Source organism: Nymphaea colorata, chromosome 6 (assembly GCF_008831285.2).
Source record: "Nymphaea colorata isolate Beijing-Zhang1983 chromosome 6, ASM883128v2, whole genome shotgun sequence".
In the NCBI taxonomy this organism is placed as follows: Eukaryota; Viridiplantae; Streptophyta; class Magnoliopsida; order Nymphaeales; family Nymphaeaceae; genus Nymphaea; species Nymphaea colorata.
In genome coordinates, this window is record NC_045143.1 from 12,030,059 (window position 1) to 12,053,165 (window position 23,107).

A 23,107-nucleotide genomic window follows, 5' to 3' on the forward strand; every position below is an offset into this window, starting at 1 on the left:
TTGGTTTCAAATCTGGATCCAGAGCTTGGTTTTTTTCTTTTTGTCTAAGGCTGGGATTTGGATCCGGGTCTAAATCTATGACTCAATTTTCAATTTAGATCCGGGATTTAGATTTGGATCTGTTTTTGGGGATCAGTTTTGAATCTAGAGTTGGGATTTGGATCTAGAACTGGATTTGAGGCTCAGATTTGAATTTAAGTTCTGTTTGGATCTTGACCTGTAGTTTTGGATCTAAAGCAGGTCGAGATTGAGGTTTTGTAATGTGTTTCTTAATTTTTGCTCTAAATTTGGATCTAGGGCCTAGATTCAGATTTCTATATGGGTTCTGGGTTGGATCCAGATCCAATTGATCTGGATCATGTAATTTGTCAAAATGTCGGTTACAATTGGATTTTATGTATAATGGATGTTGAGAGCTCGGGTCCAAAGTCTAAAATCATGTACAAAAAGAGTCTCAAATCAAAACCGAAGATCGAATTGGAGGGAAATGGGTTGAAATGATAGGAAATTGAAATATTTGAAGCTAAATTATTTGAAATTTATTATAAATTTGCTATAAAATGTTTGAAAAACACTAAATATGGATTTTAAAAATTTTGGGGTGATTATATGTATAAATAACCCCATAAAGAATGTCAATAGAAAAAAGGCTTTTCTCTTTGACATAGTTGGTGTTGCAAGGTAAGATATAAACACGACATGGGGATTTGAACTACCCAAAACCAAAAGGAGTGAGCTTATTGTGAGTAATGTCACAATGACTAACATCACCAATTTACTATTTGCTTCTATGCCACTCATTTACCATTTGCAGGTTAAAAGAATAGACTGGCCTGCGAATCCCACCAGCTACGCTATAATTTATAATATAGTTTATAGATGGCTTTGCTTTGCTCACCATGGATTATGGAATCGCTGCTTTTATTTCTTTCGACCTCGTTAAGAGGCTCGTGATGTTCTTCTTCTCTCTGCAAGCGATGCATCGCCGTCCATTTTTCCTTATCTTCCTCCTCATCGTGTGGCTATCCGCTGCAGATCCTCAGCACGAAGCGCCGCCTTCGCAGGCGCCCACTGTCCCCGACCGGTGGAAGCTCCACGGTCGGCCCTTCAACGTCGTCGACTACGGGGCCGCCGGAGATGGCCGGCGGTACGACACAAAGGCCATCCAGGCCGCCGTTGACGCCTGCACAGCTGCCGGGGGCGGCCGTGTCGTCCTTCCGTCTCCGGGGAGGTACCTCACGGGTACGATCTTCCTCCGATCGGGCGTCTTTCTGGTGGTGGAGAAGGGCGCCAGGTTGCTCGGCAGCCCTTCGCAGCTTAAGTACCCGAGGGATCAGCGGCGGTGGTACGTCGTGCTAGCGGAGAGAGCCACGGACGTCGGGATCACCGGCGGGGGGGTGATCGACGGTCAGGGGGAGAAGTTCGTGGAGAGGTACGACGAACGGAAGAACGTGATGGTGAGCTGGAACGCGACGGGCAGCTGCTGGGGGGACGAGTGCCGGCCCAGGCTCGTCGGGTTCGTCGATTGCCGGAACATCCGCGTCTGGGACGTCCGATTGACTCAGCCCGCCTATTGGTGGTAATACTGAGACGTTTCTCTCTCCCTCACACACACAATTGCTTTCGGAAAATGTTTCCGTGATTAACCGTTGATGTAGAGAGAGTAAGGCCTACCATTCTTTCTACGGCCAGTAGTTACCTTTTGTTGAATTTGCCTGACAACCACCTTACTCCACTTTTTAATCTTGGCGTTTTGGATTCGGACAAAAAATTGAAACCTTTTGAGCCTTTCCTGTTCGGAAGGCTACTGCAAAATCGAATCTTGCGAGCGAGCGGTGACAATAATGAAGAGCAATTTGACTTTGCGCCTTGCCAAGTCATAGAGGATAATGCTACACCTATTAAATTTCCTTCCTCTAAAGTTCTAGAATATAGTTTAGCTCAGTTATGGATCGGATAAAGGATGATATCAGGATCCAAATTTAGATCTGAATCGGAGCTCCATCAACGTAATGCCAAAAACGTGAAGTCTCTAGCCGATGGTAATTCTGGATCGAGTAAAAGAAGGCTAATGGACATATCTTAAATTTTGAAATCCATGAATTTAAGATCAGAGATTCACCTTCCCCCTCTGAACTTCGATGAGTCCCATGGGCAGTGTAAAATAGCCAAAGATGTGGACTCACATCTAACCTGCGTCCTTAACTTAATCTAATGGACCTTGGATTTTGGTACAAATCTCTTGCCATTTCAACAATTCCGTGCCACATCAAGAACCAAAGGTTTAAAGTCCTCGTCTCTCGCCTACCTATCAGAGTAACATATTAGGCCGGCTGCAGCTTTTACTTAACAATGTGGAATTCCACCACAGCCATTTATTTTTCTTGTTAGTAACACACTGAGGAAACTGTCAGGATCATCTATGTGGTTCCTAATGCAAGCTGCATGAACACTTTCATAACCTGATCTAAGTTATTCTCTACAGACTAATGTTCTTTCCACTGGCTGATTATTTTTATGCTTAATATGTATATATGCTAATTATATGTTCAAATTAGCAGCTGTACGCAGCAAGTTGGTCTGAGTAATCATCATCAGTTGGTTCGCGACATGTGTTAGTGCTCAAACTGTATTACAAGAGTCCAGATGCTCTTTTGTAATTTAAAAATATACCTTTTTTCTGCTTAATCTTTGGAAGAAAAGAAGTGAATGAATTTATGATTGCTTCAGGTTCACCAGAATAGTATCTCTGGCTTCATAGTGCTTCAGAGTATTGATGTTTTCTTTCACTTCAGGCAACTTTTATAATACCTCTGTTGTTTACACAAGGTAGAGATCTCTATTTGATAAACGGCATGAATTTTGAGTGAACCAGACTACCAGAGGACAGCGATATTCATTACAAAAATGGTCACATAAAAGGACCACAAAGAAAATAGCCTATAAACAACGCCTTTCTATTAGACTCTGGAACTCTTCAGGATCTAAAGCTATGTTGTCAGGACACCCAGGCAGCGCCTAGGCGCGCTTAGCCGGGCCCAGGCAAAAAAGACTACCAATTTTTTTTTATCCAGTTATGTTAATATGTCAAGTTATTTTGATTAACTATTACTAATATTTGAAATGATACCTATTACATATTACAGTATATGACAGTATACGTATTAGTAAAGCGGTGTATAACAATATAATACATGTTACATATTACAGTATGCAATAGAATTAATCATAAATAGAATACCTATAACAGTCTAAACAGTAATACAAACTATATTATCTAGTAAAATAGAATAGATAAGATGAATCATAAACAGAATACATATAACAATCTACTAAAGGTTAAATAATATTTGTAGAAACAGCTGTACATATTACTACCAACAGCTATAACATATTACAGTATACATATTACTAGAAAATTAGAAATCAGAAACAGTCATATATACTACTAGTATACATCAGAAATCACTTCAGAGACAGTCATATAACATAAAGAGAAACATAACAAATTAACAATTCAAACTACAATTTGAAATCAGAAATCACAAACAGAAACATATATAAAACAGGTAGACTATTTACATAATATATTTATATTTTAAGTTACATAATATCACAGGTGTAGCAAACTGTCCTTAAAGAAGGCGTAATATAATAAAAAAGTCTAACAGTACATAATAGTATACATACAAGTACATAATAGTAACAACACATATAAGTACACAACCGTACTAATGTACAATATAACAGCTATTACGATTCTACATATTATATAACAGCCTAACAATATGTACATATAATAGGTTGATGAAATGATATATAACAGGTATAACAGACTGTATCTAACAGTAAATACATATAACATGTATTACAATAGATATAACAGGAATAACAAATTGTATTACGACAGCCATAACAGCAGGTATTATAACAGGTATTATAACAGATTAACAATACATGGACTAGGTGTGCTGGCGCCTAAGCCAGCCTAGGCGAGCCTGGGTGCCAGCCTAGGAACCAGCACATATCCCGTCGCCTAAATGGTGGACTTAGGTGACGGGTGTGGACTCATGCTTAGTCCACGCCTAGCCATAGCTTAGGCGAGGCCTTGACAACATAGATCTAAAGTAAGATTAGGCTTTTTCTTCCCGAAATGTACTTAACTGTTATTGGGGATGTAAACTATGCAGTAGGCAGGTCTTGATAATGTAAATCCATTTGAGAATCAGATTATGGTTGAATTCAGAATAGCTAAAAAAGTGAAAAAGTAAAAATTTCAGTCATACCTTACATCTTTAACTGCTGTGAACAGATTGAAGGCCTAGAATGCCAGTATCGTTTGTTAATAAAATTCTTATTTATTTTTTTAGTTCCTTCAATCACTTGTGGCTGTTTCATTGCAAGAGCATATCTTTTCCTTCTGTATGTGGTTCACCACTTGTGTGTACAAGCTTCTTAATACTCTATCAAGCTCTGTGTAGGAATCTTTAATTTTGATAGAGCTCTTCTACATGGTATGAGACAATGTATGATGACCTGCCGGATTGACTCATTCACTCGCTAATGCAGTTCATTTGGCCCCTTAGTAGGTCGACCCAGTAACCAGACTTGGTTTTATCGGAAACTCAGAAAGGCTTGTGCAGAACTCATTTGACTTGCCCACATTTTGGTGATAGGATATTTCTTTGCATATTGAGTTTTTGTAATCAACATGATGATTGGTTGCTAAGTACTAACTGCTTAGCTTCTGGTGTGAATCTTCTAATCTATTGCAACATAATAAATTAGAATTATTCTTCACGTCTTAGATTTACATATTGCAAATGCAAAGATAAAGCTGATTAGGGTCAGGTTCAGGTATTATAATCTGCTTAGAGAATTGGGCTCTTTACTTTTGGAATTTTAGTTTTAAATAACCTATACATACATGTTGATTTGTTAGCTATATGGTAGTTTAGAATATTGAATATCCTGAATTTGGGGTTTATTTTGTTGAATCATTGTTTTCGTTGATATCTTGGTGACACTGAATTATTTTAATGTTTGCACTAGTTTGATTTTATGGTTTATTATTATTACATGAGTAAATATAAGTTAATTATGAATTTACTTGATGTTACTTTGACATTTTCTAAACTATACAAGTAACGAAATCCTTATAAAACTTTTTTATGTTTAAATGAAAATTTATATATTGTTTTTGTTTCAAAGATAAAGCAACAATGACCTGATCACTTTTCAACCAAGCCTCAAACTTAGGATTTGGAACTGACTCTTAAGCAACAACTTCATTCCCATCCCTAGTTTCCTACATGATTTATTCTGGAGGGACCAGTATAGATCTATCCAGGTGTCCAGAGAAACCTTGACTCTTAATGAATGGGAGAATTTAATGCTTCCAGATAAGGAAGTTGGTATTCATAAGCTTTTAAGAAACAAGTTGCCCCTGGGAGAGATGACTGATTGAGACTTGAGAGCTAAGATCCATGTAAAGACTTAGAAAAGAACTAGTCTTAGAACTAGTTTTAAGGAATTACTTAGCAAGATGAACACTATCTGTCGGGAAAATAAACCAGCCAGGTGAATAATATAACCAGTGAAAATAGTCTATGTTGAGCGCTTCATTCCCCTTTCTTTTCAGGGGGAAAAGAAAGACCAAAATCACACAGTTGCTTCATTCCCCTTCATGTTCTCCTTGGTGCTCTAGCCAGTTTATTTGCAAATTGCAGCAGGACATGTTTTTGCCACGAGCTGCAGTGTCACCCCTTTTTCCAGGAAGATGCTTCTGTAGCAACCACTGACAATCATACCTTCTGATGCAAAAGCGTGGTTCAGGTTTGAAGTGGTTCAGATCAGTTTTATGGGCATATCTTAGTAATGCTGTTCAGACATAATAGTGCTAGAAATACTTTCTGGTTTCTAAATGACCGTATTTAAGATTGGATGGGGCGAGACACCTTATGCTTCTTTGCTGCTTATTTTGGATGTTTCCTCTATCCTTTGTTCCAACTTACTTACATGTTTCATCAAATGTTTTGCAGTTTGCACATCGTTAGGTCCAATAACACATTGATTCATGATGTAGCCATAGATGGCGACTTCAATACTCCTAACAATGATGGTATAGACATAGAAGATTCAAATAATACAATCATCACTAGATGCAGTATTGATACAGGAGATGATGCAATCTGTCCAAAATCATCTTCGGGACCAGTATATAATTTGACAGCAACTCAGTGCTGGATACGGACCAAATCTTCTGCAATAAAGCTGGGCAGTGCTAGCTGGTTTAATTTTAAGAACTTTTTATTTGACAATATTACTATTGTTGAATCTCATAGGGGGCTTGCATTTCAGATACGTGATGGAGGTATCAGAAAATTCTCTTTTTTCCTCTGATTATGCTAGCATCAGTGTTTGATAAACTATCTTTGAACTATGTTTGAATCTTTAATCAGAGTAAAAAATGAGAACTGTGATGGATGGTTGGTAAACCTGCTATAATGGACATAATTATATCTCAAATATACATGTGTCTAAATGATTTACTGCTGTATATTGTGCTTTAGTCCTCAACACAACTAATCTTTTCATTGTCAGCCAGGCATTCACCTTCTCAAGGTTATTACACAGATATTTACAGTTGCTACTACTTCTATGTAGCTAGGGGATATCCTCAAAACGATTTGAACTTGAGATTGCTCACTTAATAAAAAGATAATGTGGACTATGTCAATTGCATGTCTGAAAAACTTACTAACAATACCTGGCAGAGGTCACCTATAGAGTATCAAATGGCAATAATGTGTCAAAATCTTGTAAAATATGTAACTCAGTTGTTTCGAAAGATAAATCCTGTGATTCAGGTCCTTATATGATATATGTAGCTCTGGTAAAACAAACATTTTGAAGAAAACTGAGTGTGTTCTCTAATAGTAAGGATCACACTATGATGGTGATGTCATGTAAAATCTCAAGAATCTTTTCAGTTTTCTTTAAAACAGCTCTTTTCTGCAATTTGAAGCTAGGTTGCATGTCTAGAATCCTTTGTTCATTTCTGACTCTCGGTCTCCTCTTGTCAGGAGAACTTTGTCTTGGAAGAAGCTTCCAATAGCTGAACCCCTTCAATCTTCTTAAGATATTTATTTTGATAATAAGAAATAATTGCCATTCTTCAGTACTTCCCTGTAACCTTTACAATAGAATAATCAGTAACTGGCCTTATGTCCAATGCAGCGCTTCAAGTTTCAAGCAGCCATGTGCTGTGTAATCTGTCTCCATGTTAGATGTGCTGATGTGTATCCACTGTAGTTGATGCATTTGAAGCTGTTGAGTTTGCTTGTTGGTTGGAGCTGTTGAGTTTGCTTGTTGCTTGACCATTTTGCTCAGCAAGTTCATCTATTTCTGATTCTGAATGGAAGTTAATGTGTCTGCTTTTTCCTGCATGTCTTTTGGCTCTGTTTGAGAATGTTAAATTGAACTGAACCATCATCTCATGTGCATAATGAATGTACATACTATGTTCCTAATATGTTTTCTATTGGATGGTTTCACCTATTCTAGCATGAATTATGACCAGCAAAGAAGTCTTCTAGCATCGTTTGCTGTCTCAAATTTTTTTTGTCACCGTGTCTGTCATCAGCAATTCCAAATCTCTTCCTACTTCTCAAGAGCAACAGATTGCATTTTCTCTAGCATCCTCTGTTTGTAGAATACCTCCATCATTTCTGCTGTATACATGAAGTAGGCAGATTATATTGACTCTGCCCAAAACCAACCCAAGCACTTGGCTTGGTACATCCCAACTTCCTCCATCGTTTGTTCCAACACACACTCAAAATGGCTATACTAAGAGTACTGGTTGTATGACAAAGAAGTATATCAACCCCTGAAGCTTTGTAAAAATCTTTGGTAATACTATTCTCAAGTACATTCTCCATAAGGTGCATGTTTTTGCATTTGTGGCAGTGTTTAAATTTGATTTTTATGCCAACTGCAATGACCTGCCCAAAAAATGATTTGTGCCTGCTCCCAACCTGCCTTGTACCTTGCTTTGCCCTCACCAAAAATTCTACAACCTCGAACAACTGGCAAATATTTTCAATGAATATATAATCCCTTTAATATTTCTGAAAATCTTTGAAATAGGACTAAAGCTATATCCACATGTTACATGTCAGTGCCACATGTTGAACGTCATTCCTGAGAGGATGGTTTTGCAAACCCCTTCTCCAATCTCATTATGTGATTACGTGTACTGTTAACTTCACAAAATGATATAGAAACCACTGCCGTTTTGTTAATTCTGGCTGAGCCAATAGTCATCCTGAACCTCATTCGTGCCCAAGTTTTCTTCTTTTTCTTTGGCTTTCATCTCCACATGCTTTTTCTAACTTACAGTGTTTTCTTAAACAGGAAATGCCAGTGATATAGTTTTCTCAAACATAAAAATTGAGACTCGATATTATCACCGTTCATGGTGGGGAAGAGCAGAACCTATTTATATTACTTCTTGTCCTCGGCATCAACATTCAAAAGCTGGTTCAATCTCCAATATTAAGTTTATCAATGTCTCAGCAGTTTCAGAGAATGGAGCCTTTTTATCCGGATCTGCAAAAGGGCTGTTAAGTGACATTGAGTTCATAAATGTGAACTTAACATTTAGAAGGTGGACAAATTTTGATGGTGGAATTGTTGATTATAGACCTGGATGTCAAGGGCTGGTCAAACATGGAATAGCCGGGATCATCATGGAACACATCTCAGGTTTGGTCACGGAAAATTTAAAGATGGATTGGGCCCAGGAAAGCACACCAGGGTGGAACACCCCTCTTGATTTCACTCCTTCGACCGTGAATAATATACACTTGACAGATTTCCAGTCAACAGTTTTATGAATGGAAATTATTTCAATGCTGAAACTGGCATAAATTTATCATTGGAAATTTGTTCAGGTTGTCTTGCTGTGAGTAATTTCATGTGGTTTCTTGCAAATTATTTAGGGTTTTATGTTGCATGAGATTATCTGTTGAAAACCCAAAATATTAATTATTATACAGCTTTGACAATAGTTTAATTTGTTTTATCCAAATGTATTGTAATACCATTGTTGTAAATGTTGCACAACAGAAATACTATATTGCGTAACTCCAGGACATGCGAGCATTGCCATGTCTTGAAGTGAGCTTAACCATTGTGATCTTTTTGTTGTAACCAATTTCATGTAGTTTCTTCCAAAATTCTGTAAGCATTAGTTGCATCAGGTTATATGTTGAAAAAACCACAACATTTTATATTAGTGTATAGCATTTTCACTACTTGCGTATCCAAATTTATGGTAATATCATTCTTGTAATATTGCACTACAAGTTGATGCATGTTATCCAGAACACTCTAGGGATACCTTGCTCTGAAAGTGTTCTAGCTTGTTGTTATCTGTGTACAAATCAAAATTCAGCACAGAAAATGTCTGAAACGAAACTTTCACCTCGATGCTACATTATAAACTCTAGATAAGATAGACCGCAAATGCAATCGCTTAACAAGCTTGTAATAGGACGTGGCTTCTTGTTCTGTTCCACCTGCTGGATAAGGGTTCTGTAAAAATTTTGTCTGTCATATCATGTTAGGAATGTATAGAAAATTGTGAGTTCAAGCACTCGACATGCTTTTTTGCCATTTTTTTCATTTCATCTTTTTGCTTTACTCTGTTGCAAACGCTTTTAATTGTTTTTTTTATAATATTATTCATTTGTAAGAAAAATGTATATTTTTGCAGTGCAACTTGATGATTGGACAGGTGAAATGAATAATATACTGCAGAAAGAGCAATTGATCTGTCCAATATGGGCTGCAGTAGCACAAGCTTCCTATTCCTCCACGGTGGTTACAAGTTTAGAATATCGATTTCTTTCTTAGTTTTCAGTAGGTTTTCATATTCTTTAATTTCTGGGTGAACTTATACTAATTTGAAATGAAAAACAATTTGTTCTAGTTTTTTATTTTCATTCTATTAAGAAGTTGCATTTTAAAAAAAGAAGAGTTGGTGAGGAAAACAGTTGTTTCTAGTTTTTCAGTTTCATTCCTATTAACAACTTGTATTTGGAAAAAAAATAGAAAAAAGAGTTTTGTGCATAGTTTTTTTTTTATGAATTATGTTGTGTTCTATTAACATAACAGTTTGCAATAGTTGTGATTGTCACCCCTAAGTCCATCACCTATTAGCAAGAATTGGCAATGGAGACTATCTTTTGTAGAAAGAATAGTTGTTCCATGTAAGATTTTTGTGTCAGAATTTCCTAAATGGAATGCACTCTTGTCATTCCCTAGCAAAGGACAACAATTGGATGCTCTTTAATGGAATTGGGAGTTAGAGCCACTTAGTCAGGAGTAAACTCTTTTAGATCAATGGCTTGACCGTGTTAACCATCAAGAACCACTAAGTGGTTTACCATGTTCAAAACCACTTAACTCTAGCTCAGTACCAGCCAAATTGTCATGGAATTGACACATTTCAATTTCTATAGTCATTTGGAAAAGTACTTTACTTGTGAATTTCACTTCATTTCTATATATGAGTTCAATTATGATTCAATCAAGTGAACTCAACTCTTGATAAGCGGGGAATAGATTCATGACATTCAGATGGATATCTCCTCATCTCAGTTTTGGTTCATATTTCCCTGATGAAGCTCAACTTCAATCCTAAAACTTCATGAACTCAATTTGCTTCACTGACTTTCATCACTTCCCTCTCAAATATGTCCATAGTTTTTTTTCCAAGATTTTCATCAAAATTCTATGATTTCTTGATTGGTCATGGTTTAGAAGACACTGATTTGGATCCCCTCAACTCAGCTTGTCAGAACTCTATCTAGAACCACATGAACTACCCTTTTTCTTAGTTTACCCCTCATTTTTTCATTTCTCTTTTCATTTTCACTTCAAAATTTAAAACAATAATAATAATTCTTTAGATAAACCAATAAGAATTTGAGCATAGGACTTGAACCAGGTTCAAGCTAGCTCACGGCCCATGTCATGACTTGGTTTCCTAAGCTAGGTTTGAACAATTTTAGGTTTTTTGGCATCAAGTACAAAATGCTCATTCCATTGAGTCCATTCAAGGGCAGTCCAAAACTTAAATTTACGTGCATAATTTCACATTCTTCTATGTCCTATGCCTCATTAACCTGCATTTGACTATATTGAACCCATGTGGAGGCCAGTGTTGGTATGTTGGGCATATTGTTGAGCCTAGTGTAACCACAACAGGCTGTGCTTGAGCCAGTCTAGCTTAGGCTATCTAACTTGTAGCCCATTCCTAGACTGACCAGCCTTATTAAACTAAATATGTCTAGGTCCACTTAACCCAGTTTGCTATCCTAGTCTCATTGAGTCGGATTAGTTACAGCCCAATAGGCTTGAGCCTAGTGCATGCCCACCTAAACCTATTTCTTACATTGAGCAAGATTATTTTAAGGTTCTGAACAACCAAAGTGAATCAAAAAAACAAGAGACGCAAATTGATCAATTGCTTTATGCAAAGCTAGGCATATCAATCGTCGACCAGACGTATCAATCATTGATCATCAAGCAAAAAATGGAGAGTATCATCACCAGCTGAAAGGAAGGGAGAGCAGAAAGGGGAGCAAATGACATTGGAGAGAGAGTGAGAGAGAATGTTATTGCAAATGATTTCTCTATAACCCGCACTGGCTAGCAAGATTTTTAAGCATGAGCATCTGGGGATGATGGGTTTTAGAATGAAACATGAAAAAGAGTTTGCACTTCATCTGCTTGCTCTTTGCTATGTGCTCACCATGTGGCTCAATTGGTCACTCTTTACCATGCAGGAAATTTAAGGGAAAGCCTACAAAGCATGCTATATGGATCATCAAATTACATTTGGTACAGTGAATTCAACTGTGATACATGATCTTCCATGCACCAGAAACCAAAACTTTTTTCACATAGTAGAGAGCAAAGTGGAAACAAGTGAAAAATAAATCCTAATAAAAGCTTCATATGTATAGTTAAAGAACATGCTATTAGAAATTTCTAGTAGAAAATAATAAAATGAAAATCAAATCCACAAATGAGGAAACTAAAGATGAAAAACAAGAAGTAGAATGACCTTCTCAAACCGGGGAGGGGGGAGTAGAGAGAGAGAGAGAGAGAGAAGAGAGATTGATGACATGATCCTCGAGCTAAGTGTCATCAAAAGTGCACTGACCATAGATGTGATATAGTCTATAACTAACATCACCTTCTTTTGTCTATAACTAATATCACGTTCTTTTGTCTACATTAAAACCATAGCAAGGAATACAGTTACCAACATTTACTCATCAAAATAAAGGCCCATACCAAAGAAAAAAAATTATATATATATATATATATATTTGTATTTGGAAAATTAACAAGACATAAACACTTTTTAACATAGTATACAAAAAAAATCTTGTTTCTTTGTAACATAGAAATATGAAAAATCACAAAATCCTTCAAATCCACTTTTAATTTTCAATAATGAACACAAAAAGCCTCTAATGATGGCAAATAGGAAGAATCCAGAGCTTACCAAAACTTCATATTTTGGTAGTGAAATTATTTTTAGCCAGGTTAGTGACTAAGTTGATCATAGAAAAGTTCAATATTACATGACAGATTCTATGAAGTTTTTTTTTTCCTTAAACTTCATCAAATAGTTCCTGTTTAGAATGGGAACTCATGAAAAGCATAAACACATAGTGGGGTTTTGTTAACCAAGCTGAGCACTTAAAAGACCATTTTGAAGAGCAAAAAACTAAACTCAGAAATAATCTTGAAAAAGTATAGTGTAGATGAGTGCATAGCAGCAATGCAAATCTCATTAGGAAAATCAAGAACTTGTCATTAGGATTATGGTAGAGGAAGTGATGGTGATAAATAGGCTTTCCAAAGACTGCAAAAATAGAGGAGCCTCCATTAGGTGGGGAATTAGAAAACAAAAAATTGTTTGGCAACAACACCTGTAATCACTAGGTGGAACAACTCCCCCATCCCTGTAAATAGCATGGGGCATGGCCACCCTTGCGTCAATGGAACTTGAGCTCCCTATCTGGTCACTCCCAGTCAATGGGATTGGATATGCCCTCTTCTTGTTGGCATTGCATATGAAAATTTTAATTGGCTTCCAACTAGAAGTAGCAAAACACCTTGTCAAACCTTCCATGTCTGATCTCTTTCAAAAGTTTGTAGTACCTCCTAATCCTTGCTCATATTTCCCCTTCCCCTCTTGTCCTTTCTATACTCTTTTCCAATCAAAAACAAAACCCCCTCACCATACTTCCCTGAAGCTTCTTTCATCTGCCTTTTTATTACTATTTTCATAAATATAGAGGAGAAGGAAGGGGAGAAAGAAGAAAAATGGATCTTCTAACAAAACAGTGTCATAGTGAGGCAACTCAAGAAATGGTTGGGGTGTGAGCCTCCAAGAAATTGGTAGAGAGATATTGGCCATTGATCTTACACATATCATGTATCATTTGGAGTAAATAATTATGAGTGACAATGGACATGAGAAGTGGTCTGTTATGGAAAACAAGGATGACAATAAGGAGCATGGTTATAAGGAAACAATACGTAGCAAATAATGAAGGTTGGAAAAAAATATGCGAATTGACAGGCAAATAAAGAATTTCCACAGGCTTCCATGTATAACACACAGAACTACATTGCAAATCCAACCAATATTATGTAACACAACCCTTGCTGCATTTGCAAACATTCTTGGATGTCTTTGAAACAAGCTCATTTGTAACTTAATCTTCCCAAGACACAGAATATAATCAACTATAATACAGTTTCATTTGCATTGCAGAAATCTGATATTCCTTAATGCATTTTGCGTTGTAGTTTTAGGAAAGTCATTATTAACTGTAATGCATGGCTTTCATGCATGAGTGAAAGTAGCATTTCTAGTAGTGAGTAAGATTAGAGGAATAGTATGGAAGGTGTGCACAAACACTTTTTTTACCCTCAATGGTCGAACGAAAAGAAGATGCCACCTAATATATGAAGGAAATATGGACTCATTTTCAAGGAGAGGAATAATCCATAGTTGGCAAACCCCATACTCAGACTCAGATCAGCATATGAGCAGCTCATCGAGAGTTGCTGAGTCGACCCATCAACTTGGTCGAGTTTTAAAATAACCTTAATTAGGCAAATCAGGGGTGAGTCGAGCCAAATCAGGGGCGAGTCAGGCCAAGTCATGGATGAGTCAGGGTGAGCTGGTTCAACCTTGACTCGCGGCTAGGTTTCCTAGAGATCCGAGCTGACTCGGGCAATTCCTGAGCTAACTCGGCAAGTCAGCCAACTACGGAATAATCTAGCTGCATCCTTCCATAAACTTATGAAATTTGTCTATGTTGTTTGGAATACTAAGGGGTTTGAAGAACTTGAGTTAGCAATCATGGAAGCTCATGGAAGTGCATTTGAGGCAAAACTAAGCTTTCTTTCACTATGGTTGGTGACCTTAGGTATCTATCCATTGTAAATACCTCAAATTTTTCACTCCAATCCTATTCATTCATTTCCACCAAATTCATACTTAGGTTGCATCCCAAACTATTTTAGAAACCATTTTGAGCTAATTTTCAAACCATTTTCCAAATGTTTTGAACCCACATTGACACTTTTGCCCAAAAAATGGCCTCAAAGTGTCTAGTGTAGATCTAATAACACTTTAAGACCTAGCAGAGAGCCAATTTAGTAGGATTATCCTGTGCCATTTTTATCATTTTGTCCTCATTTCCTAGTCAGGAAACCGTAGATACCAATCAGTTTAGGACAACTCAACTACAATTAGGATGTTTTACGGGTGTTTGGATGACACCCCAAAACTAGTTTTTTGGAGGGAAAATCTAGTTTTACCTCCAAAACCAAATCTTTGGAGCATTTGGGTGCCATAAAAGTTGAGTTTAAAGAAAATCCAGTTTTGACAAAGCCTAGTTTTGTAAAAGGGAATGAAAAACCCAGCCCCTCTAGGTTAAACATGAAAGACTAGGCTTTTAAGTGTGTCACTCAAACAAATAAACTAAGTTTTTAAGAACTCATTAGAAAACTTGGTTTTTATAAAAATAAACCAGTTTTTTACAAAGTTGGGTTAGATGAGGGTGTCATACAAACACCCCTTTGGCTATTTTATCTAGATGAAAGGACAAACCTAGCTCCCTAGCCTCCAAATTAGCTCAACCCAGCACAATTGGCTGAAAGAAGTTCATTCTGTAGGAAATGATCCAATTTTGACTCAATTTTGCATTCTTATTCCAACTCAACATCTAATTAAATTTATCTAAGCCTCTCCATTCTATCCTTGGCTCATTGAAAGTAACAAATATCCATTTGTAGCTCAAATTCAGTAAAAAGTTATGATTAAGCTACTTTTACTTCACTTAGTGAAGCCTCAAACTTCATTTCTAACTCAACCAACTATAGTCAATCCAACCAAAGTTTAATTCATGTTCATCCAGCTTCATTTAACTTACACCTAGTTTGGATCAGGTCAAAATGATCTAGAAATAGTTCAATTCTCGTTTTTTAATCACTAGGACTCACTTTCTTAGACACTTGTGTCACCTCAATATCATTCTAAACTCATTTTGAATTGGATTTTGATCATAATTTTCTCATTCTTTAGTGCATGTTATCCCGGCAATCTCTATTTGAGTTCCCTTAGCTCACCTCAAGAAAACTCCATCTTAAACCCTCCAAGGGTCCAATTTCATCTAGCTTTCCCCACCACTTTGTCTGTCCATTAGTGGATTTAACGTAAATTGAGGTTAATCAATTTTAAAAAACTCTTGAGCAAATGAGGAGGAATATGAACCATGCCCAAAATTCCCTAGCTTGTCCGAAACTATGCTTAGACTTAGGTGCACCCCTTGGCCCAACCCATTTTCTGTAACGCTCGGCGTTTTGGGCAGAGCAGGTCGGATCAGGTTCTAGACCCGGACCCTAGCCCCACGCGCGAGGAGCCCGACACCATCTCCCCTCCCTCGCTTTCTCTTCTCCCCCGTTTTCCTTGTATCGTCTCTTCCTTACCCACGACCGGAACTCAGGGAAGAAGACGGCGGCGACGACGGCGCTTGAGGTGAACCCTGCCGTCCCCTGCCTCTTCCTCTCTTCTCTCATCTTCTTCTTCCCGTTTTCTTTTCCCTCCTCCCTCTCCCACTGTCTGTCGTCTCCCCTCTCAACCGAATGACTCTCTCTAGCCGTCTCCCTCTTTTCTCTCGTGCCCTCTTCTTCACACGATCCCTCTCCTCACTCACTCTCAGTCCCCCACCTGCTCTCTCTCTTCTCTCACCCCCACCGCCGTTTTCCCCTTTTTTGGTCTGAACCCCTCCTCTCTTTGTCTCCCCTTTTTTGTCAGCGCCTCTCCCAGCCCACACGGTCCCTTCGTGAGCTCTCTCTCCCTATTTTCTATCTGATTTTCCCTTTTTCCCCAACTGAGCACTCATTTTCACTAATTTTATCGCTGTTGATCGATTTTCAGCTTGGGGGAAGTGTTCATTTTCCTCATAGCAGCGACTAGGGGTGTTGGTGGTGGAGGCTGGGCACGTTTTTTTTGTTGGTTGGGGATCGATTGGACACTTGAAGTGGCTGTCGAAGGCGTTGCAGCAGTTTGGACTTTTGATTTGGGGTGAGCTAGACCTAATCAAGCTCAAATTATTGAATGTTATCTTTAAAAGCATGTATAATTATTGTTTGAGCATGCTAGAGCTTAGAATTGATTATTTGGAACACATGTTAGTGATTTTGTATTTGGGGGAAAGCTTAAGATTATGTTGGAAAGCGAAGATTCATACATTTGATGATCATTTAAGCATGATGGATTAATTTTCGAAGCATTAGGGAAGCATGGTAGAGATTGTAAGGTTGTGGGGAAGATTTAGAACAGTCTTAGGATACACGTAGCGCATGCTTTGGTGAACGGGTGTGTCATGAAGTTAATTGGGGAAATATACGTATTTGGATGTGACTTTGGGGTTGATGTCTTAATTAAAGAACGTTATTGATGAAGGTGTTAGCGATGGATTGATTGATGGCTGTGGATTTTGATATTTTGTGCCAACGTCCAGTTGTAAGGAGGAGGCCTAATGGAGAGCTTGTTGGTCGACACTACCTGTCGACCCCCTCTTGAGGCGATGACACGTGCCTCAACGATTCTGTTTGTATTTGTTTGAATTGTTTAGGTATCTAGTAGGAATCTTATCTTTTGTTTATGTTTTCATGTGCACCGGGCACGTCCCGTCGACCTTGAGCAACCTGATTTGAAGTTCAAGGCATTTTGAAGAGTGTTGTGAGTGCGCCACAGGTATGGCGACTTTCTAGGCAAATCCCTGCCTGGGCAAGTGTGTGAATGTGTGTTCCTAGAATCATGGGATCCTAGGATTTATGATGTGAATTGATTGATTGTTTCGTGAATGAATATGTGTATGCATGTACATGAATTGATATATGATATGAATTGTTTTGAAAGACTTATAGTAATTGTTTTGGAAATGTTACGCATTTACATGTGCATGCTAGAATTGATAACTGTTTAGCACAGATGAGGCGGGGTATCAAGTCGAGTGTCTCCTCGACCCCAATTGTGCATTAGAAAGCATTCTAGAATGATAACTGCTTAGGACAGCTACGAGCCCACCACAGATTGAGACTACTCTCTATGGTTTGGCTAAGTTTTCAAAGATGTGGTTGTTATAATGATGAATGTGAATGTTATGTTTATTGAATACACATTGCCGCGGGTAATGATGCAAATGATTGCACAGAGGGTAGTTGTACCCATTTTGTTATGACGGCTAGCCAAAACTGTTGTTGTTATGTGTAATACTCGTGTGAAGGCAATTGGAGGTGTGGGTTCACTAGTGAAGTGAATCAACTCCATGAGCTAGCCAGTTAAGTGTGTTTGTGCAAGTATAAGTATAAGAATGAAAGAATAAGATATGAGAGGCCAGTGGGATGTGACTATGTGTTTGGGAGTTGTCCCGCTTTCGCCATTGGTCTCACCTGTTCGGAGCGCAAGCGATGCAAGGCCCCAGGGTTCTGTTGTGTGATGTGCTTGGAGCGTAGGCTCCCGCCTTCCCTACCTGGGTGTCCTAGGGAAGGCTGAGTATCTCTCCTTGAAATTCACACATCCATGGATGAGTGCTCTACCGCTGCAGCGGATAGATGGATCCATACTGTTCTGAACCACCATGGGGGTTGTCTCTCGGCTGAAGGACGCCCGCGGTGTGCACGTGCATGTGTTTGCACCCACAGGAACTGTAAATTCACTGATAGTATTGAAACTGAAATGTATGTGATGGAAATGTACAGGATTGATGTGCATGTGATTGTTGTGCTTATGAATGCAAATGACATGTTTGAGGATGCCTTGCATGTGATTGAAATTATGTTATTGTAGTCATTGAGTGGCCTCTGCATGTCGTGTCCTGACACGACATAATGATAGATTGTTCTGATGTTTGATTGTATAATTGAGCCCTACCTAAGAGGGTTTGGACTTTTCCTGGCTTGTTGCCATACTGCGAAGGCTAAGCCTTCAGTTGTTTCTCTTTTCAGGTTTTGACGGACCCGGGGCAGCAGGCTGAGCAGATGGCTCCACTCACGTCCTATTGGGGAGGTTTTGGGTTTGGTTTTTGTAGTGCCGGCGCGTCGGGTTTTGGTTTTACTGATGCCTTGTTTTTTATTAGGCATCGATGTTGTGATTTTGGGGCATTTTTGGTCAAATGTACAGTTGAACTGAAAGGCTATATAAAATGGAAAGCTTGCCCCATTGTTTTGAATTGCTTGGCTCATTTCTTTTTGAACTGATGTGTAGTCACACCTCAATGTTGGAGTTTAGGAAAAAAATGGTTGTGTGTCAAAAGGTGTGACAGTTTTGGTATCAGAGCCATGGCAAACCCCACTATGGATGTGAGTTAAAGCCTATCTGTGAAGTCGTGTTGCCCAGGTACGCATTTATTTGATGAGATTGTTATTGTAGTTTTAATTTTCACGTATAAGTATGTAATATGATCTATGTTTTGAACTTCGTGTTAATGCACGTCGTGATTTGATTTGCGAGATTAGTCTTAGACTGGATTTGAGAATAAGGTTCTTGTTTGTTCAGATGGAGTATCATCGTAAGGGTAAGAAGCGAGCTAGGCCATCTACAGAGGCACAAAGAGAGCCTAGTCCGGCCCATTCTGATGCGCATACCCCACGCGATGACAGTACATCAGGGCACCAGTATGCCCAACTGAGTGGGGGTGCTCAAACCCCACTGAGGTAGACTCCACCTGTGGATCAGCAGACTATTTTGCTGACCACGTTGCAAACACTGACCTCCCTTGTGCAGTCCATGATCAGTAACCAGAGGAGTAATGCATCTCCTTCAGGAGACACCACTGCGCCACTTAAGGAGAAGGCATCAGCGGTGTCGTTTCAACAGTTCATGGCGATGCAACCATCTATCTTTTCAAGAGGGTGCATTCACGATAAGGCAAAGCAGTGGATTGAGGAAGTTGAACGCATCTTTGTGCTTCTGAAGATGCCAGAGGATGACAAGGTAAACTATGGCACTTACCTACTGAAAGGTGATGCCATGGACTGGTGGCAATCAACTCTTGAGATCTGGTATGCAGGCCAACCGTCAATTTCTTGGAAGCAGTTTAGAGAATCCTTCCTCAACACTTACTACCCAGTGCATGCTAGAGACAAGAACATGCAAGAGTTTTTTGATCTGAAGCAAAACCATATGAGCTTGGAGGAATATATTACAAGATATTGACACTTGGAGGCATATTGCACACACTTCTACACTACAGATGGGGCCAGAGCAGGCAAGTTTGTGTGCGGTCTGCGGGAGGGACTGTGAAGTAAAGTTTTGACGAGCAGACCTCGTGACTTGGACGAGGCGGTCACTATGGCAACATGTATAGAAGAAGACTGGGCGAGGACACAGAAGGATCACCAGATGAAAGCAGGCCAGCATTCACAAGGTGGACGAACACAGGTGAAGCGCCACCACTTTGCGGGCAGGACAAGGCCTTATGAGAGGCGGGATGACCGAACTTTCAGACGGAACCAGCCTACCCGTAGTGAGGCCACCCAGGGGTCAGTGGCCAGTCCGACTTCTCAGAGGTGCCCTACTTGTTCGCGTGTGCACCCTGAGAGGCTGTGCTATCGAGAGATTGGGGCATGCCTACACTGTGGAAGGATGGGGCACTTCATCAAGGATTGTCCCTTAAAGAAAGAAAGAGAGTTGAAGAAGTTTGAGGCCGGTCCTTCTAGTGCACGACAGACGACTGGACGTGTCTATGCTACTACCGTGGAGGAGCTTCAGGCACACGACCTTGTTGAAGGTACTTTACTTGTTGGTTCTCATATTGGTAGAGTGTTGTTTGATGCTGGGGCGAACCATTCATTTATATCTAGTCAATTTGCTACTTCACTAGAAGTGTTTGCTAGGAAGATGCCGTATGTTTTGAAAGTTGTTAGCCCTATGCATGCTCAAGAATCGTGTAGTGAGTATCTATCTGATGTGGACGTGGAGATCCATCAACATCACTTACCTGCACAGTTGGTGATCATGAGTCTCAACGAATTTGATGTGATTTTGGGCATGGATTGGTTATATGCGCATTATGCTAATATAGATTGCAGGAAGAAGCAGATACAGTTGTTGACTGATGAAATGCAACCTGTGGAATTCCATGCTCGCAAAGCTAGTCGAACTGACAAGATAATGGTGTCTGCTTTAAAAGTTAAACGGTTGACAGAAAATGGAAGTATTGCTTTCTTGGTCAATGTGTTGACCAATGAGATGGAACCAGTGAGTTTACAGGATGTGGTAGTTGTGAGTGAGTACCTTGATGTGTTTCCTGAGTGTCAAGTTTGCCTCCAACACGAGAAGTGGAGTTCAAGATAGAGTTGTCACCAGGGACAGCAGAGTTAGAAGAATTGAAGAAGCAACTGCAGGAGCTCTTAGACAAGGGCTTCATCCGACCTAGTGTGTCACCATGGGGAGCACCAGTGTTGTTTGTTAAGAAGAAAGATGAGACAATGCGCTTGTGTATAGATTATCGCATGTTGAATCAAGTCACCATCAAGAATAAGTATCCGCTTCCAAGAATCGAAGACTTGTTTGATCAGCTTAAGGATGCAAAGGTTTTTTCCAAGATCGATCTGAGGACAGGTTATCATCAACTCTTAATACGGGAGAAAGATGTTGCTAAGACTGCTTTTCGAACCAGATATGGGCACTATGAATTCAGGGTCATGCCTTTTGGGTTGACCAATGCTCCCGCAGCGTTCATTAACCTCATGAATAGGGTTTTCCAATAGTTCTTGGATCGATTTGTTATTGTTTTTGTTGATGATATTTTGGTGTACTCAAAGAGTGTGACAGAGCATAGAGATCACTTGAGAAGTGTATTGGGTCTTTTGTGCAAGCATAAGTTATATGCCAAGTATTCAAAATGTGAATTTTGGCTAAAGAATGTAAACTTTCTGGGTCATGTAATCTCTAAGGATGGAGTATCCGTCGATCCAGCTAAGGTGTCAGCTGTGCAGGACTGGAGGACGCCATGCAGTGTAACTGAGGTTAGAAGCTTTTTGGGATTGGCAGGATATTATCGCATGTTCATACAAGACTTTTTGAAAATAGCTACACCAATGACTAAGCTATTGAGAAAAGGAGTAAAGTTTGTTTGGAATGAAGAATGTGAGAAGAGTTTTCAAACTCTGAAGGACAAACTTACTACTGCCCCTATTATGACGCTGCCATCGGGTCATTCTGGTTTTGTACTGTGCATAGATGCATCAGGAATCGGTTATGGTTGTGTATTGATGCAACATGGACGTATAGTGGCGTATGCATCAAGACAGTTGAAGGCTCATGAGCAACACTATCCCACTCATGATTTGGAGTTGGGAGCGGTTGTGCTCGCATTGAAGATGTGGAGACACTACCTCTATGGTACAACATTTGAAGTGTTTACAGATCACAAGTCTTTGAAGTATAGATTCTCTCAAAAGGATCTAAATCTGAGACAAAGAATATGGATCGAATACATAAAGGATTATGATTTCACTATATCATATCATCCTGACAAGGCGAATGTGGTGGCAGATGCGTTGAGCAGGCATGCCAAGGCAACAATGTGCAATATGTTGACTCGTTCTTGGACATTGTTGCAAGATGTGATAGCTTGGCAGCTTCACCTTTGTGACGAGAACAAGGCAACGATGACAGCCTTGATATGGCATCCCTTGATGGAAGAGCTTGTGATGAAGCAAAGGGAAGATCCAAATTTTGCTAAGAACATGGAAGAAAGCCAGAAGACCGATTCTCTTTGGCATCAAGATGAAGATGGTTCATTGCGGTTTCAGCTTAGATTGTGGGTCCCTAGAGATGAAGGGGTGAAGCGACGGTTGCTTGATGAAGCTCATAAATCTAAGTTTTTTATACACCCTGGTAGTACAAAAATGTTTCAGGATATGAAGAGAAATTTTTGGTGGCCTGGAATGAAGCGTGAAATTGCAGAATATGTAGCAAAGTGTTTAGTTTGCCAACGGGTTAAAACAGAGCATCAACGACCAGGAGGCTTGTTGCAGAGAATAGATATCCCGTTGTGGAAATGGGAAGACATTACGATGGATTTTGTGGTTGGTTTGCCACGCACTAGAAGACTGCATGATGCCATATGGGTGATTGTTGATCGACTGACAAAGTCCGCACATTTTCTGCCTATAAGGATCAATCAGTCTTTGGAAAGTCTCGCAGAGTTATATATTGGCGAGATAGTGAGATTGCATGGTGTACCAAGGTCTATCATTTCGGATCGAGATCCACGTTTTACTTCTAGGTTTTGGGGGCAATTGCAGAAGGCTTTGGGTACCAAGCTTAAGTTGAGCACAGCGTTCCACCCCCAAACTGATGGGCAGTCTGAGAGGACTATTCAAACCTTAGAGGACATGTTGCGTGCATGTGTCTTAGAGTGGAAAGGAGAATGGGACAAACATGTGAAATTGGCAGAATTTGCTTATAATAACAGTTACCACTCTA

The 23,107-nt window shown here is 39.3% G+C and overlaps 1 protein-coding gene across 2 annotated transcripts; it reads left to right on the forward strand.

Annotated features, from left to right (window-relative positions):
• Positions 1–843: 843 nt before the first annotated feature.
• LOC116255786 (probable polygalacturonase) lies at positions 844–9,947 on the forward strand. Of its 2 annotated transcripts, XR_004172962.2 has the most exons (4): positions 844–1,579; positions 6,042–6,373; positions 8,419–8,968; positions 9,782–9,947. XR_004172962.2 is itself a non-coding variant. In XM_031631791.2 (3 exons), the coding sequence occupies exons 1-3, from the start codon at positions 900–902 to the stop codon at positions 8,898–8,900; spliced, it is 1,494 nt and encodes a 497-aa protein (XP_031487651.1). In that variant the 5' UTR covers positions 844–899; the 3' UTR covers positions 8,901–9,106. The 2 variants fall into 2 exon arrangements, 1 of the variants encoding a protein (XP_031487651.1); XM_031631791.2 differs by lacking the exon at positions 9,782–9,947 and having other exon boundaries at positions 8,419–9,106.
• The last annotated feature ends 13,160 nt before the right edge of the window (positions 9,948–23,107 follow it).

Excerpts from the sequence above, each read along its gene's own strand:
- LOC116255786 (XM_031631791.2), top strand. The coding sequence starts at position 900 with ATGGATTATGGAATCGCTGCTTTTATTTCTTTCGACCTCGTTAAGAGG. Across the intron at positions 1,580-6,041 it reads ACTCAGCCCGCCTATTGGTG|TTTGCACATCGTTAGGTCCA; the intron begins GTAATACTGAGA and ends AATGTTTTGCAG. Across the intron at positions 6,374-8,418 it reads ATTTCAGATACGTGATGGAG|GAAATGCCAGTGATATAGTT; the intron begins GTATCAGAAAAT and ends TTTCTTAAACAG.